General features: G+C 46.1%; 1 protein-coding gene across 1 annotated transcript; it reads right to left on the reverse strand.

Moving 5' to 3' along the window:
• Nucleotides 1–1,328: 1,328 nt before the first annotated feature.
• LOC110310879 (lymphocyte antigen 6G) lies at nucleotides 1,329–4,408 on the reverse strand. Its single transcript, XM_021184021.2, has 3 exons — nucleotides 4,339–4,408; nucleotides 3,224–3,340; nucleotides 1,329–1,546 (listed from the first exon to the last, which is right to left on the reverse strand). Exons 1-3 carry the CDS (start codon nucleotides 4,406–4,408, stop codon nucleotides 1,329–1,331), a joined length of 405 nt encoding a protein of 134 aa, XP_021039680.1.
• Nucleotides 4,409–16,477: the final 12,069 nt, after the last annotated feature.

Consider the following 16,477-nt stretch of genomic DNA (forward strand, 5'->3'; position numbering starts at 1 on the left):
TAGGACTTTCTAGGAACCACTGGAACACTGGTGGAGGCTTAGCTATATGTCAAAATCAATCCTTAAAGGCATTTGTAATAAAACAATACTGAAAGAGAGCACACGGATCCATACGCCAGACTAACACGGGGACAGGTTTCGAGTATATGGGCTATGGGAATGCCAAGGTTCCAGGAGGCTAAGTTTCCGTGAAACTGCCTCAGTACTGCTTCCCAGTTTCTAAACCTGTAATGTGAGTCACTACTGGAGTAGGTGTAGCAGTAGATGTTGGGTTTGGCCAACTCTAAGCCCTGGATCTGGTCCTGGGTGGTAATTGAGCTGGTCATCCCACCAGCTCTCCTGCACCCAAACTACCAAGGCCAGCTCTCCCACTTAGCCCAGGTGGGGGTCAGGGCCAGCTCTCCTGCATATCACCCACATTTCCAGGGTACTGTCCATATCCATGAGGACTCCTGTGATGTTAACCACAAAGGTTCTGGTCATCTGTGGGTCAGCAAGCCCTCAAGGCCAAAAAGAGAGCAGTGATGGATCCCAGGTTGTCAATGTGTCAAGTCAGTCCTTCCCAATGGGGGCATCAAATATAGACTAGAACTCCAGAGCAGGCAGTGTGAGGATTTTTTTCTCTCTGACCCTGAGCACCTGCAAGAAATAGCTTCCAACTCTAGACAAAAAGAAAGGGCAGCTCCTACCCACAATTGATGGATCATCTCCCAGGCTTCCAAGCCACACAGAAGTGCTCTTTGGAAGTGGAGGAATCCTTACTTTTGCCCCCAGCATCAGTCGTGAGGGAAGCCCTCACAATCCAAGAGGTCTACCACACTAAGCTAGCTAATAAGAGCTAGCTAGTGTGGCTGGCTGAAAGGCCAGAGATGTAAAATGGCAGGCAGGATTCTGTGAACTCAGTATAGCATAAGAAAAGCAGAGATCTTGGCTAGGAGAATGAAGTGTTTATTGGACTCAACAGGGGGACATTGAGCAGCACATATAGGAACCCTGCAGGACCCCAGATACTTATGTGTGGATGGTAATGGCATAATACCATGAAATACTGCCTCTTCCATGTGCTGCCCACATGCCTCCAGGGTCAAGAGAAGCAAGCCACAACAAAAGAACATTCCAGGAAGTACAAATTTGAAATCCTAGAGAGGAGTGGGGTGCCTATACAGCAGGGGTTATAAAGTGGAAACAAGGTGTTCCACACACACACACACACACACTACCCCCAACTCAGAGCTTCTATATCTCATAATTCATCACTAGAGGACTCCAGTAAGCATTGGTTGCAAGTGAGGATAAAAGAACAAGGATGAAGGTCATTGAATGGATCATCAGAGCAAGGTTTGCAGGAGGACTGAAACCAGACTGAAAAGAAGCACCCCTGCCATGGTCCTGGTGCTGCCTCCAGTGAGAACTTCTGCATTGCAGAGGTCTTCCTTGCAACAGTAAGTCTTCACATTGACAGCATTACCAGTGATCTCAATATTGTCCAGAGTAGTGGGGCAGATGGGAAGGCAGAGATTGTTCTTTACTTTGCTTCTGTGAGAGTCTGCAAGATATCAGGGAGTGTCTCACTTCTTATGCAGGAACAACAGAACATCTCAATGTCTGGGCCACATGCCACCTGATCTGGATGGCCCAGACTTGTCTCTAAGGTATGGTGAAGCCAGATATGGTAGCTAAGATTTCTCATCCCAGAACTTGGAAGACTGAAGAAGGAGCATTTTTATGAGTTCAATCCCAAACTGAGCTACATGAGGCTCAAATGAGACTGTGTCTCAAATAACAAACAACAAAAAAATCAAAACCCTGGGATGGTAAGGAGGTTTGGTGGACATGAGTCCCCAGTTCCCATCAGTAGAACACATCAAAAGATGGGGAGGCATGGAGGCCTAATTGTATCACTGTGCTCAGGACACAAAGATGGAGATCTCCGAAGTAAGCTCACAGGCTAGACCACCTCAACTTGTAAGCTTGGGGTTCAGTGTGAGATCTTCCTCCGTAAATAAAATAGTTGTCACAAGATACCTGTCAACTTCTGGGTCCCATACACTGTACCTCCCCAGTGCATTACCACCACACATGTGTACACAGGTGCCCTTACTGGCAATGTGCTGGGGAAGCAGCTCAGTCAGTGAAGTGCTTGCCACACAGAAGCCTAAGGACCCAAGTTCAATCCCCTGCAACCATGTAACCAGTCAGCCAAGCATGGGAATGCTGGTTATGATCTCTATGTTGGAGGGGTGGGGAATCAGGAGGTCCTGGGAACTCTCTGCTACCTCCCTCTTCTCCACCTCCAGCATACTTGGCAAATCATGAGTCCCAATGAAAGATATTGTCTCAAAAAACAAGGTTGTAGGGACTGGAGACATGGCTCAGCAGTTAACAACACTTGTTGCTCTTACAGAAGCCCAGGGTTTGGTCCCAGACCACACATGGTGTTTACAACCATACAAAATCCCAGTTCCAGGAGAATCAAGACTAATTTGCATAAAACAGTAACCAGTGCTTGAGGAACAGGGCTTAAGGATGTCATCTGAGCTTTGAACACATTATATTACATACATTCAAACATGTGTACTCACATTTGTAGACACACACACAGAGACACAGAATAGTGTAAGATTGCCCAGTGGCACAGAAGAATGGGCAAGCAGCCTCTCAGACCCTTGCAGTTCCCCAGGCAGTTACATCTAGGAGACCTACTCCAGGAGACAGGCAGGCTGTGGTCAGAAAAGGAAACTGGATAGCAGGGCAAGGATGCTCCTGTCTTGCCTATCTGAGCATATGCCTGGAATCTAGCACTTTGGAGGATCTGATATGTCCTAAGATCTCTTTCTATCAACATTCCTAGGTCATTCCTTTAGCCTAAGCTCCAGATTCCTTCATTAGATGCAAAGACTCACAGATGCTTCCAGCTCTCCTGGCCTCTCAGTGAGTCAGTGAGACCCTAGACATAAAGTACAGGCAGGAGCATCACATGACTGCACTGGCGACATAAGGAGATGATGAACACTATGCATGCCAGTGGGCAGCCCTGCTTTATGATCTATATCCCAGCACATCCCTGGACCCCAACAGCCCCCCACTTTGCAGAAGTCCCACTCCAACACCAGAGAAGCTCTACTTGGAGGGAAGGGAAACATGGTCCACAACCAGTGTCCAGACATGACAATTTCTCAGAAGCCACCCTCAGCCATCTTTGTATAGGTAACAGGGAACTTACCCACAATAACTTCTATCTCCAGAGCAACGCAAACTCCATCAGAGAAGGGGCAGGTAGTTGTGTTGCAGGAAGTCTCAAGTGGGACCCCAATACAATTGTAGCACTCCAGGCCCTGAGCTGAGAAACAAAAGCCAATACATGAGGGCTAGGGCATATGCGTCCTAGACCAGACCCCTCCTCTCCAATATCTTTACTTCCACACAGCTGTTGGCTTCTAGGTCAGAGCAAGGACATTACTGCCCAGTCACACACATACACACACACACACACACACACACACACACACACACACACCGAAAACCAAAGGTGAACCAAGAGCCACTTGTGTTGAAAGATGCTCAGTAATGCTCTCTCAGCTAGTCAACCTGACAAGAGACCTGGACTCCAAGATGTACCAGAGAGACAGTCACCATATTGGGAAGATGCACATACTAAATGTATGCTGAATAGGTGAGTGGGTGTATAAGCAGGTACTGGGGCAACCAAGGTGGGAGGGTTGTTCTGACCTATCCAAACCTACAACTTCAGAGCTGGGCCCTGGGAAATGGCGCATGACAGAGCACTGAACTTCCCTGAGTCCAGCTCAAAGCTGAGGCTCACCATGAGGCTTCCCACAACACGGATGTAACTAGAAGTCTAGGGGTATCTGAGAGCTCAGACCTCTTAGAGTAAGCAAGTTCTAGCATTCAGGTCTCACGTGACATAACAAAAAGTCAAATGCCTAGAGTTAAGGATTCCTAGCCCCGTGACTTGGCAGGTGGGAAGGAAAAGAAGCCTCTGCCAGTTTGAGCGCACACAGGCCAGTGGCCTGACTGGTAAGCCAGTGCAGGATAGAATCTAAGGGTTCTGGTGGCTAGGTTTGGGGCACAAGTAGTGAGGTCCAAGAGTCTTTCTGGTATGTGATGATGGTTTCAAGGCAGGTGCTGGCAGATTTACAGACCCAGTACAGCACTCAGCACAAGAGGCTTCACCCACCACAAGCCAATTCCTGATCCCCTTGCTCCAGCACACCTCAGTCACCAGGCACACAGTGGAGGTGCAGGTGTACCCACAACTCTGAGGACCTTTTCCATCTCCATTGTACCCTCCTGCCCCTCTCCCATTTTTCATCTCACCTCTTTCTGCACACAGTAGGACCACAAGAAGGATGAGCACACAGGACTTTGTAACGTGACAAGTGTCCATCCTGGGAGAAGAGCTGCACAGATAAAACCTTGGAAGTCGAAATCGGTTAGTAAATCACCATTCACATCCCTTCAATCTCACAAAGCTGAGGCATCCAATTTCCCTCCCTCCACCCCCCCCCCACACACACAGCTTTCCCCAAGGAATACAAGTCTGCCTACTTCTCTCAACAAACACCCACCCAGCTTTTCCTTCCTAATCCCACACTCCCAACCCCAGCCCTATCCTGAGGGCTCTTCCCTTTGTCACCTAGCAGCTCCCTCCTGACACCAGTCCTTACTTCCTCTCTGACCAGGTTGCAGGCACAGTGGCAAGGTCTGTCAGAAGTGGACTGAAATAAATACTTTACTTTCTCTCAGCTCCTCCCAGCTGGCATCCTGAAAGGGGAGGGGTTTCTATACCTACTTCCTCCAGGCCATCACGTTTATTGGTTAAGAGGTAGCAAGGTTTGTTGGTGACCTGGTCAAGCCAGATTTATAGCAGTTGGGGAGGGAGGACCACTCAGTTGGGAAGGAACCATGGTGCTGGAGGACTAAGAGCACAGGAGCAGGGGCCACAATTGACTTGCAGGTTCCATTCAGAAAGCAAGGGAAGGAGGCAACCTGCTCAACCCCTTCCTAGTTTTTGTTTTGTTTTGCTTCATGGTTTTTTGTTGTTGTTTTCAATTTGAGACAAAGTTTCTCTGTGTAGCTTTGGCTGTCCTAGGACTTGCTCAGTAGAACAAGTTGGCTCCAACACATAGCTATCAAAGGTGTGCTGCAGCTGCTGCTGTTTCTGTGACCTCCACTTGGCTTTTTCTTGTTTCTAAATAGGTATGGGTTGCAGTGGCTCAGAGCCAATGGCCCTCCTTCCTATAAGCAGGCAAACAACTGACAAATACTTAAAGACTGGCTCTGGTGAGCAAGCCCCCAACAGGCTCTTGCATCCACAAAGTGAGAGTCCTGAGCCAAGAACTGACTGACAACTGGGATGGAAGTCACTAAGCAGTGTCTGCTGTGTTAGGTGATGTATGGGGCTGCGGGTGCTGGGCAGAGATAGAGACCTGAGCTGGAAATCAACCTGAGATGATACCACAGCAAATGAACAGCTATGCTCACAGGACAGCTGAGTCCCCAAATGGACCACAGCAGCAGTGAAGCTAAACACATCCACTTAAGCAGGGAAGGCTGCTTCCACTCCATGGCCTCTGCCCGAGCACCACTAAAAACCCCTTCCTTCTTACCCTATAATATATCATATAAGCAAACAGTTTGCCTCCAACACTGCATAACCCAGCACAGTGGTAGAAGGAAGAGAGCAAGCAAGAAATGTTGTCTCTGTAATTCCGTCACATACTGTGCTAGGCACTCACTGGCTCATGTATGAACAAGTGTATGTGTTAAAAAGAGTAGCAGACAACAAGCCTCTGCAAATAAACATAGGGCATCTATGAAAGGTCCAAGTGACAATTCATCCCAATGTCACCACCCAATGAGTTTATGAGGCATTTTTTTAAACAGAGGATAAGTGAGGTCACTTACAGGACATGCATAAGCATTTCTGATCAGCTTAGTCACCACCAAGTCTCACCCCATCATAAAAGCAGTGACATAGAGTCCCTATTTCAGTAAATCCACTGTATCCTCTAAATTCTAGCATCTTATGACCACTTGTGCTTGGAGGAGAACAGGAGGGAGTCATGGCTGGAACCCCAGGTGACAGTCCTCCATTCTGAGTATAGAGAGTTCTGCCTATTATCACAGACCTGTTGCTGTTTTGCTCTTCTGACTCCATTGCCAGGGCTCCTGAGCCAACATTATCCATACTCCAGGATGTCAATTGGCTCATCACCTCTTTGAAGGAAAAGGCCATGTAACCACAATGCAGCACACTGTTTCTCTAAAAGTCTTTACTAGGGGTTCTCATGAGTCCTCCAGTTTCCACCCAGCACCACTGTTGGGGAGCTAGCTTCCCTTAGTGGTGGACTCCTGCCCAAATTACTGACAGACCACTTACATTAACTCTTAAGGGAGAGGGCTACAGTGTACTTGTATAATCATAGAATTAGAGGTACCAGATGTTACCAGATTAGTGTTAGAGAAGCCAGGCTGTCTGCAGAGAGGTCTACCTGCAAGACAAAAACACACTGAGCTCTCTCTTCTGCCTTCCAATTCAGCCAGAAGCCTGACTACAGTCACACTGAATAGGTCAATCCTTAGCCAAGCCCATCCCCCTCCTCAGAGAATGAACGACCTGTGTTAAGTAGCCAAGGTCACATATGTATCCCTCACAATCTTGAATAATTTAGCAAAGGTTTCATGTTAACCAAGTGTACTTCCTCCAAATGCCACTTGCCCTCCCCCATGGGCTGTGGTCTCAGAATGCAGAGGAGCTGGGAGCAGGGTGTTGCATGCAGGGATGGTAGGTATAAATGATCTGAAAACTGTGTTGAAGGACAGCCCTATTATTAAAATAGAGGGGCTAGATTATAAAGCTTGAGTCAGGTGCTGGGGAGAAATGGGATAGTTTAGGAAGTGCCACATTGGGTTAGGGTGATTCGAAGTGTATCAGGCAGATTATCAGACTGACAATCACATGATTTCTAAGCAGAGAGTTCTCTGGTGTGAAAACAGAATCCTAACTGGCTTTATCATGACTTGGCTTTTGTCTCTGTGGAGTTGAGTAGGCCCAAGCCTGATTTGGGTAATGAACATCCCAACTCCTGTAGTGCTCTAGGAGAGCTAACCAGGGGTATGGGTAGTCTTAGCATCTCTTCATTCTCTGCCCCATAGTTACCTAGCAACATTCAGGGATGCCTGACTCACTATAAAATGGGCTGTTTGGGCCCTCCTCACTGTATTCTCTTGCTCTCTTCCTCACTTCCCCCTCTGTACCTTCCCTCCCCATTCTCTTCCCCCTCTCTCTCCACATGGCCTTTACCCCCACCCCCACCCCCTGCCTTTCTCTGCCTCTACTAACCACCACAACTCCCCTTCCCATGCCCTAAGTAAACACTGTTCTATACTATACCCATCATATGGCTGGTACCTCAGGGGAAAGGAATGCCTCAACATGGGCCCTCAGAGATACTCCCTTCCCCCTCATCATAGCTGCCTCCACCAAACACATCCTGGGCTTCTTTTTCTTTTTCGAAACACAACAGTCAACACTCTACTGTCCATCATCTGTCTTGGGAAACCACATCTCCCCTTTGTTTCTCAGAATGGGCTGTGTCATATGTGTCATCATGGTCTGTGGGAATAGCTTGTTATTGTACCAGAAAGTGATTGGTGGAGACTTTGGCTATATTAGTACCTTATGTTTGAGAAACTGTATAAGACATAGGATGAGAAGGAGGGGATGGGGGTGGGGGCTCTGATGGCTTCCCATCAAGGGCAAGAGCCAGGCAATGAGGGGGTTGGAGTACCAGAAGGCATGATCATCGAAGGCATATTAAGCTCTCAAATTGTTGCAGAGCAGATTTCATGAAGGGCCTTAATATTTTGTTCAACTGTCATGCCAGGGAAATGTCAGTGATCCCCCAAGAAAACAGACAGAAGCAGATCTGATGCAACTCACAACAGAGTCTTTATTCTCTCCGAGCTAGCCCAGGCCACCCCCATCTCACCACTGTCATGCAGGATGGTTTTGGTGGTGGCAGAGCCCCAAATATCTATGGGGCAAGGCTTTATAAAGTAAGCAGGGAGTACATGTGCAAGCATTGAATTGGAACGCTACTGTGGCCTTTAACATAACTGGCTGGTGCTGGGGGTCATATCATAAACTCAGTTTCTGCTCCCCTCTGCATTGGTGGTCATTAGGCAGGGCGTGGGATGTAAGCTGGGGATACATGTCAGTTGGGGGAATAATCTGGAGACACTTGCCTTGTTAAAGGTGTAACCTGGAAAAGCGGGTGTTGTTGGTGATTAGCCTAGAGACTAGAGCTAGGCTTGGGTTTTGTTGCAGACAACTTGGTCCTTCACATCTTCCCCTCAACCATACCTTAGAGCAGTCAGGCCCTCCCTGCACACACTGTTTCCTGAGCTCTTAGAGTTTTCCCACCCTGCCCCATCTTCCTCAGTGGCCCCTGAGCTCTAAGCTCCAGAGCTGTGTTATAGATGTATCAGTTTGGAGCAGGGCACCACATGACCACTGGGTCTCTGCATTTTGATTAGCTGTGATTTTTCTCTGATGGTCTCAGTTTATTACAAAGAGAAATATTTTTGGATAATAGGTAAGGACTACACTGATTTGTGGATTGCCATTACTGTTGGCATTTGGTCTAGGCTCTTCTCCACAGTTCCTTGGCAACAGCCAGGTGTGTTTGACTCAATATAAAAGAGGCTGCTTGCCCCCTCCTCACTCTCTTGCTCTCTTACACTCTTACCCCTTACTCTTCTCTTCTCTTCACTCTATGCACTTGCTCATGGCCACCTCTACTTCTCCACCACCATCTCTCTCTCTCTCTGCTTTTCTATCAACTCCTTTCCCAATGCCCTGAATAAATGCTATTCTATACTATACAATCATGGGGCTGATACCTCAGAGGGAAGGGATGCCTCAGCATGGGCCCACAGAGGCACCCCTTTCCCCCACACCACCCCTCACCTCCACCAAACATACCCCTGGCTTCTTATCTTTTTATAAACACAACAATTACTTCCTCCTGCATAACATGATGATAACCAGGAGTGACTTATGGAAGAAAGAATATATTGGGATTTATCGTATCAAAAGATTAGAGTCTATAATACTTGGAGAGTCGAGACAGCAAGTAGCAGACCCGGCAATATCTGTGCTATCTTAATAGGAAGCAGAGAAAGCAGGAGAAATGGGGCAAGGCTATGAACTTTCAAAACCCACACACCATGACTTACTTCATGCTTCAAGTCTCCATAGCCTAAGGTCCCATAACCTCCCTGAGTAGCACCACCCACTGGAGATAAGTATTTAAATACATTAGCTTATGGGACAGTTAATCCAAATGGTCACAAATGTCAGTCATTTCAAACCTTTACTACAGTTTCAGGAAGGATGTTTAAAACTGTGTGGGTGACTAATAGGTTTTCTCTGCCTGTGAAAGAAACCAATGCAAGCCAAATTAAAAGAAACAAAAGGGCAGGTTTATTTGGGGGCAGCTCTCAGGCAGGTTCACCTGTCCTAAGGAGTGAGGGAGGGAAATCACTGGGGAGACAGGGTGGGGTAGGGTGGGGGCTGAAAGGACTGGGGTCGGGCACAAATACAGGAAGAGAGAATAGCAGAGGGAGGGAGGGGGAGACAAAGAGAAAGAGAGAGAACAAAATGCCTGGATTATATAGGAAAGAGCCTCTGGGGGAGGGGAAGCTCAGCATCTGGGCTGCAAAGTTCAGGACAGCCATACAGTGGGGGCATGCTAACCATACCTTGCAAGGGGTAGGGACTGAGGGGGGCTTGAAGAACATGGAGGCCAGGTCTGTTCTGATATGTTAAATAGGCACCTCAGCTGCTTGTCCTGGATCTGAAACCCAACAGTGAAGCCTTGCTTGATGCTGGCTTACATTGGAAACATTGAGATAAATAACATTGAGGCCTGGGAGGAAAGGCTGTATTTGATTTACACTTCCACATTGCTGTTGATCACCAAAAGGAAGTCAGGACAGGAACCCAAACAGGGCAGGGACCTGGAAGCAGGAGCTGATGCAGAGGCAATGAAGAGGTGCTGCTACTGGCTTGCACCCCATGGCTTACTCAGCCTACTTTCTTATAGAGCCCAGGATCACTACCCTAGGGATGGCCATACCTACAAATAGCTGGTTTCTCCCCCATCAGTCAGCATTTAAGAGAATGCTTTACAGCTGGAGTGTATGGAGGCATTTTCTCAATTGGCCCTCTGGTATTGTTTGTACTGCTTATCATAATCAGGCCCTGCATCCTCCAAAGTGTTAACAATTGTCAGATAAAAATGCTAGAATCACTTGTTAGGTCCAAAATCGCTACACTAAGACCAACACTCACATATACAACAGGCAAGAGTGTTTTTGTTTCAAGAAAGCAAGAAGTCTGCATGCAAGGTGTCGGCCACTTATTAAAACGGCAAGCCCAGAACAAGGACCCAAGTCTGGTATGGGAAACTAGAGGAATTTTAGCAAGGGCTAGGTAATCTAAAACTTTATTGGTGGGCTCAAGGGAAGTTACCTGGATTGGTTTCCGAGTGGCTGCTATGTTAGTTTTACTGTTTAGGGAAGCCATGAGGAAATTCCAGGAGTCACCTATGCTCCCAGAGCCATCAATGATTAACAGCCCGTCGTTTTAATCTGCTTTCCTAGGATACTGAAACTTTACTTCCAAAGTTTGCATTTTTCAGGGAACCTATCAATTGCCACTCAACAACATTATTGAAGAAAATCTAGGATTTGACAGGGACACTTAAGTCAAGGAGAAAATGAGGAACACATCTGACTCCATTTTGAAAGCAGGTAAACTTTATGCTGTAATGTCAAAAATAAGTCTGGCTCTGTTTCCTGGAGCCTCACCTGCACCATCCCATCACCTTAACTTCTTTGGTCACCTTTTCTAAACTCCCGGAATTACTCAAAGACTTCACTGTTTTCTTGTATATTTGTTTTGGTTTGGTTTGGTTTGGTTTGGTTTTCCTTTGGAGATTGGACCTTACTGCTCTACTGTCTTCCTAAACTTTGCAATGACTCTGGAGTTTCTTCCTAAAACTTTAGCCAGTCTGGTGGCACAAATCTTTAATCCCAGCACTCAGGAGGCACAGAGAGACAGATCTCTCTGTGAGGTTAAGGCCAACCTGGTCTATGGAGTGAGTTCCAGGACAGCCAGAGCTACACAGAGAAATGTTGTCTCAGGAAAAGATGGAAGAGGAGGAGGAGAAGGAGGAGGATGACGATAGGGTGGCCCTCCACTTAAATTAGGAGCTAATGAAAGGCAGGTGATTAATGGAGTTTTGACTGCTGACCGACTCATAGTAGGTCCAGTAGGTCCGAGAACATATCTTGTGGTCATTTCCCCACTTCCAGGAAGTATAAATGGAATGGATATACTTAGAAATTGGCAGAATAATAACATTGGTTCCCTGACCTGTGGAGTGGGGGCTAAATTATGGTTGGAAGGACTAAATGGATGCCTTTAGAGTTGCCTCTGCCAAAGAAAATAGTGAATCAAAACCATTATCATATTCCTGGAGGAATTGCAGAAATTAGTGCCATTATCAAGGACTTGAAAGATGTTCCCTCCACATCTCTCTTTAACTCTCCTACCAGGCAAGAGCATTAGACAGGTGGATTATGGAGAATGGGAAAACTAAATCAGGTATTGACTGCAGTTGAATCTACTGTACCAGATGCAGTTTCATTACTTGAGCAAATTAACACAACTCCTGGTACCTGGTATACAGCTATTGATCTAGCAAATGCCTTCTTTTCAGAACCTGTCCCTAAGGACCACCAGAAGCAATTTGCTTTCAGTTGGCAAGGCCAGCAGTTATACCTTTACAGTTTAGCCTCAAGGATATAGTAACTCTCCTGCCCTGTGTCATAATTTAGAAGGGATCTTGACCCTTTGTCCCCTCCACAAAATATCACATTGGTGCACTATATTGATGACATTATGCTGATTGGACCAAGTGAGCAGGCAGGAGCAACCACTTTGGACTCACTGCATATATATATATATATATATATATATATATATATATATATATATATATATCAGAGGATGGGAAATAAATCCAACCAAAATTCAAGAGCCGTCTACCTCAGTGAAATTCTCAGGAGTCCAGTGGTGTGGAGCATGCAGAGATAGTCTTTCTAAGGTGAAAGATAAGTTATTGCACCTGGCCCATCCCACCACCAAGAAAGAAGCACAACATTTCATGGGTCTATTTGGATTCTGGATACAGGACATCTCTCACTTGGGTGTGTTGCTCAAGCCCATGTATCACGTGACTCAGAAAGCTGCTAGCTTTGTGTGGAGCCTGGACCAGAAGAAGGCTCTCCAACAGGTCCAGCCTGCTGTGCAGGCTTCTCTACCACTTGGACCATATGACTCAGCACACTGTACTTAAGGTGTCAGTGGCAGATAGAGATGCTGTTTGGAGCCACTGGCAGGCCCCTGTAGGTGAATCACAGGAGAGACCTTTGGGATTTTGGAGCAAAGCTCTACCATCATCTGCAGACAACTGTTCTCCCTTTGTAAAACAGTTCTTGGCCTGTTATTGGGCCTTAGGGGAAACTGAATGTTTGACAATAGGACACCAAGTTACCATGCAACCTGAACTACCCATCATGAATTGGGTGCTATCAGACCCTCCAAGTCATAAAGTAAGACATGCACAGCAGCAGTCTATTATCAAATGGAAGTGGCATGTGCATGATTGGGCCCGAGCAGGCCCTGAAGGCATGGCATATTACATGAAGAAGTTGCTTCAATGACTATTGTTTCTTCTACCCCTGTTACAATGCCATCTACTATCAAGCATGTGTCTATAGCCTCATGCGGTGTTCCCTACAATCTGCTGACTGAGGAAGTGTGACCCGTCCAGCAGGTCCAGTTATTTGAGGGTCACGAGGGGACCTCCTCCTAAGAACCAAATGGGGGGTAGAGAGGGGCGAGGGCCTTGTATGAATAACGACACGGAAACCATTCTGGAATGTATCAAGGTCCCAAATCTATTGAAAAGGTCCAAGGCTTAAATGCACAAGCAAAAGGGGAAGTACAGATACTTATCAGTGGGAGGGGTGGGGCAATACAACCAAAAGGAGAAGTACTTATGGGAGGGGGGCAATAGAAATTCTTTCTTTTGGCAGCTACAAGGGGAAGCAGGAACTTGGTGGTATCAGGGTGTGGTCAGGACATCGGCGATGGCTTAGGGCTGGAACATTCTCGGAATCGGTAGGGCTGGAACATTCTCGGAATCGGTGTGTCGGTGGCCCGCTTTTGACCCCCTTTTCTTCTCGGGGGGAGAGGCCCAATTCAGAGATCAAGAGTTGTCTTAATAGCTCCCAACAGAAGTGAATACTAGGACCTGGTTTACTGATGGCTCTGCATGTTATGCAGGCTCCACCCTGAAGTGGACAGCTGCAGCATTACAACCCCTTTCCAGGACAACCCTGAAAGATACAGGTGAAGGAAAATCTTCACAGTGGGCAGAACTTTGGGAGGTACAGATGGTATTACAGTTTGTTTGGAAGAAGAAATGGATAGATGTGCAATTGTTTACTGACTCATGTGGGCTGTAGCCAATGGATTGGCTGGATGGTCAGGGGTTTTTAAAGATCACCATTGGAAAATTGGTGAGAAAGACATTTGGGGAAGAAGTATGTGGATAAATCTCTCCAAATGAGCAAAGGATGTGAAGATATTTGTGTCCCACGTAAATACTCACCAAAAGGTGACTTCAGCTGATGTGGAGTTCAATAATCAAGTGGACAGTCAGGCTCTTTCTCCAGCCATCCCTGTCATTGCTCGATGAGCACATGAACAAAGTGTCCATGGTGGCCGAGATGGAAGTTATACTTGGGCTCAACAACATGGACTTCCACTCACCAAGGCTGACCTGGCTACAGCTTCTGCTGCCAGAAGTTTCCAGATCTGCCAACAGCAGAGACCAACATGGAGCCCCAGATATGACACTATTCCTTGAGGTGACCTGACAGCAACGTGGTGGCAGGTTAACTACATTGGGCCACTTCCTCCATGGAAAAGACAATGTTTTGCTCTTACTGGGGTAGATACTTATTGTGGTTATGGATTTGCCTTTCCTGCACTTAATGCTTCTGACAAAACCACGATCCGTGGACTCACAGAATGCTCATACATCATCATGGTATTCAACACAGTATTGCTTCTGACCAAGGAACTCATTTCACAGACAGAGAAGTATGACAGTGGGTGTGTGATCATGGAATCCATGGTCTTACCATGTTCCCCATCATCTGTAAGCTACTGGTCTAATTAATTATGTAGCAGCACCATGGAGGGCTGGGGCAGAATTCTTCAGAAAGCAGTATATGCTTTGAATCAGCATCACATATATGATACAGTTTCTCCTATAGCCAGGATCCATGGGTGTAGGAATCAAGGGGTGGAGAAGGGAATAGTTCCACTCACTATCTCTCCTATTGATGCTCTAGGAAAATTTTTGCTTCCTGACCCACAATTCTAGGTTCTGTTGTCCTAGAGTTTTGGTTCCAGAGAGGGGAGTGCTCCTTCCAGGAGCCACACTAAACATGCCATTGAACGGAAGCTCAGACTTCCTTCTGGTCATTTTGGGCTTCTAATGCAATTAAGCAAACAGACTAAAAAAGGAATAAGAGTGTTAGGAGGAGTACTAGATCCAGATTACCATGGGGAAATTGGATTGCCTCTCTCACAATGGATATAAGCAGGATCATGTCTAGAGTGCAGGAGATCCCTGCACATGGTAGTACTAAAAGGTGTCTTTTAGTACTACCATGTCCTGTGATTAAAGTCAATGGGAAACCACAACAGCCTAACCCAAGCAGGATGACAAAGGATGCAGACCCATCAGGAAAGAAGGTGTGGGTTGTTCTTTCAGGGAAAGAGCCAAGAACTGCTGAGGTGCTTGCAGAGGGTGAAGGCAATACAGAATGGGTAATAGAGGAAGGTAGTTATAAATACCAGCTAAGGCATTGTAGAGATCGCTCAGCAGGTAAGAATGCTGACTGCTCTTCCAAAGGTCCTGAGTTCAAATTCCAGCAACCACATGGTGGCTCACACCCACACATGATGAGATCTGATGCTCTCTTCTGGTCTGTCTGAAGTCAGCTACAGTGTACTTATGTATAAAAATAAAATAAATCTTTTTAAATAAATAAATACCAGCTAAGACCATGTAACAAGGGGCAAAAATGAGGATTATAAAGAAATATGAATGCTTCTGTTTATTTTGTTAAGAACACATTTGTCTTTCTTCTAATTTCTTTGAAGTCAACTGGTATTTAAGTTGAGATACTAAAAAAATGTTTCCAAGGGACATTGGCCCATTGTAAATTTACAAATGTGTTTGCGATTATAGGAGGAATAGTTGTATCATGTTAGACATATTCATTACCTTATTATTGTTTCAAGTGGACCTGAGATATTCTTTATGTCAAGTTGACAAGGGATGGATTGTACGGCTATTCCTGGTTGTCAACCTGACTATATCTGGAATGAAATACCATCCAGAATTGGAAGGCTCTCCTGTGACCCTGATCTTGACGCTGGGACATGCAAGTTTCTGACATGGATCTTGACATGGAGATCTTGAGGCACAGTGGCTATGAATCCCAGAAGACTAAAGCAAGGAGATGTCTGATATCAAGTTCATCTGAGACAAAGCAAGGCCCAAATCCAAATAAGATAAAATGAGGCATTTAGAGCAGATCTTTCCCAACTTGAATGATCTCCTAAATGAGGAGATCAGGGCATGGAGGTGTGCAGAGCTAACCACCTGAAGACTAGAGGAGAAGATGCCACCAGCTGGCCAAGGAGAGGAACTACGTCTGTCCACAAGGCTCTCAGGCTCTTATCTCCAATCTTCTGTAATCCAGTCTGGCCTTGAACTTGAGGTCCTTCAGTGCTGGATCACAGGTGTGTTCTCCACGCCCTGCTCCACACCCTCTATTAAAGGATTTACCTGGAAATGCAGAATGTTCCATCAGAAAGGTCCTGTAATAATAGGAAGAGCTAAGGGAGAAAGTCAGCCAAATGCAGGATATGAGGTCAACACACAAAGCCAGTGGTGTTTTTATAGACTACCAATGAAGAACAGGAAGAAGTGAAGGGAACAGTTCTCTTTACAATAACCCAGTGAAGAAGCAAACACCTAGGAATAAGTTTAAACAAAGTGGCACAAGCTTGGGACATTAAAAGCAATGAAGTGAAAGAAATGAAAGCAGGCCAAAAATAAATGGAAGTGTATTTGAGGCTTAAAAATAGGAATTTTTAAATTAATTAATAATTACTATTTATTAATCATGTATGTTTATGTGCATATGTGCATGTAACAAGTGCATGTGTGCAGGTCACAAGGCAACTTACAGGACTTTTACTGTGTGGATTCCAGGGCTCAAACTCAGGTGGAGG

Source organism: Mus caroli, unplaced genomic scaffold (genome assembly GCF_978045245.1).
Source record: "Mus caroli unplaced genomic scaffold, Mus_caroli_1 scaffold_16, whole genome shotgun sequence".
NCBI classification, from domain to species: Eukaryota; Metazoa; Chordata; class Mammalia; order Rodentia; family Muridae; genus Mus; species Mus caroli.

What these genes read in the sequence shown, in the direction of transcription:
- LOC110310879 (XM_021184021.2), bottom strand. Translation starts at nt 4,408, where the DNA reads ATGGACACTTGTCACGTTACAAAGTCCTGTGTGCTCATCCTTCTTGTG. An exon ending in CCTACTGTGTGCAGAAAGAG is followed by an intron (nt 3,341 to 4,338) that starts GTGAGATGAAAA and finishes TTTGTTTCTCAG; the next exon opens with CTCAGGGCCTGGAGTGCTAC. An exon ending in GGAGATAGAAGTTATTGTGG is followed by an intron (nt 1,547 to 3,223) that starts GTAAGTTCCCTG and finishes GATATCTTGCAG; the next exon opens with ACTCTCACAGAAGCAAAGTA.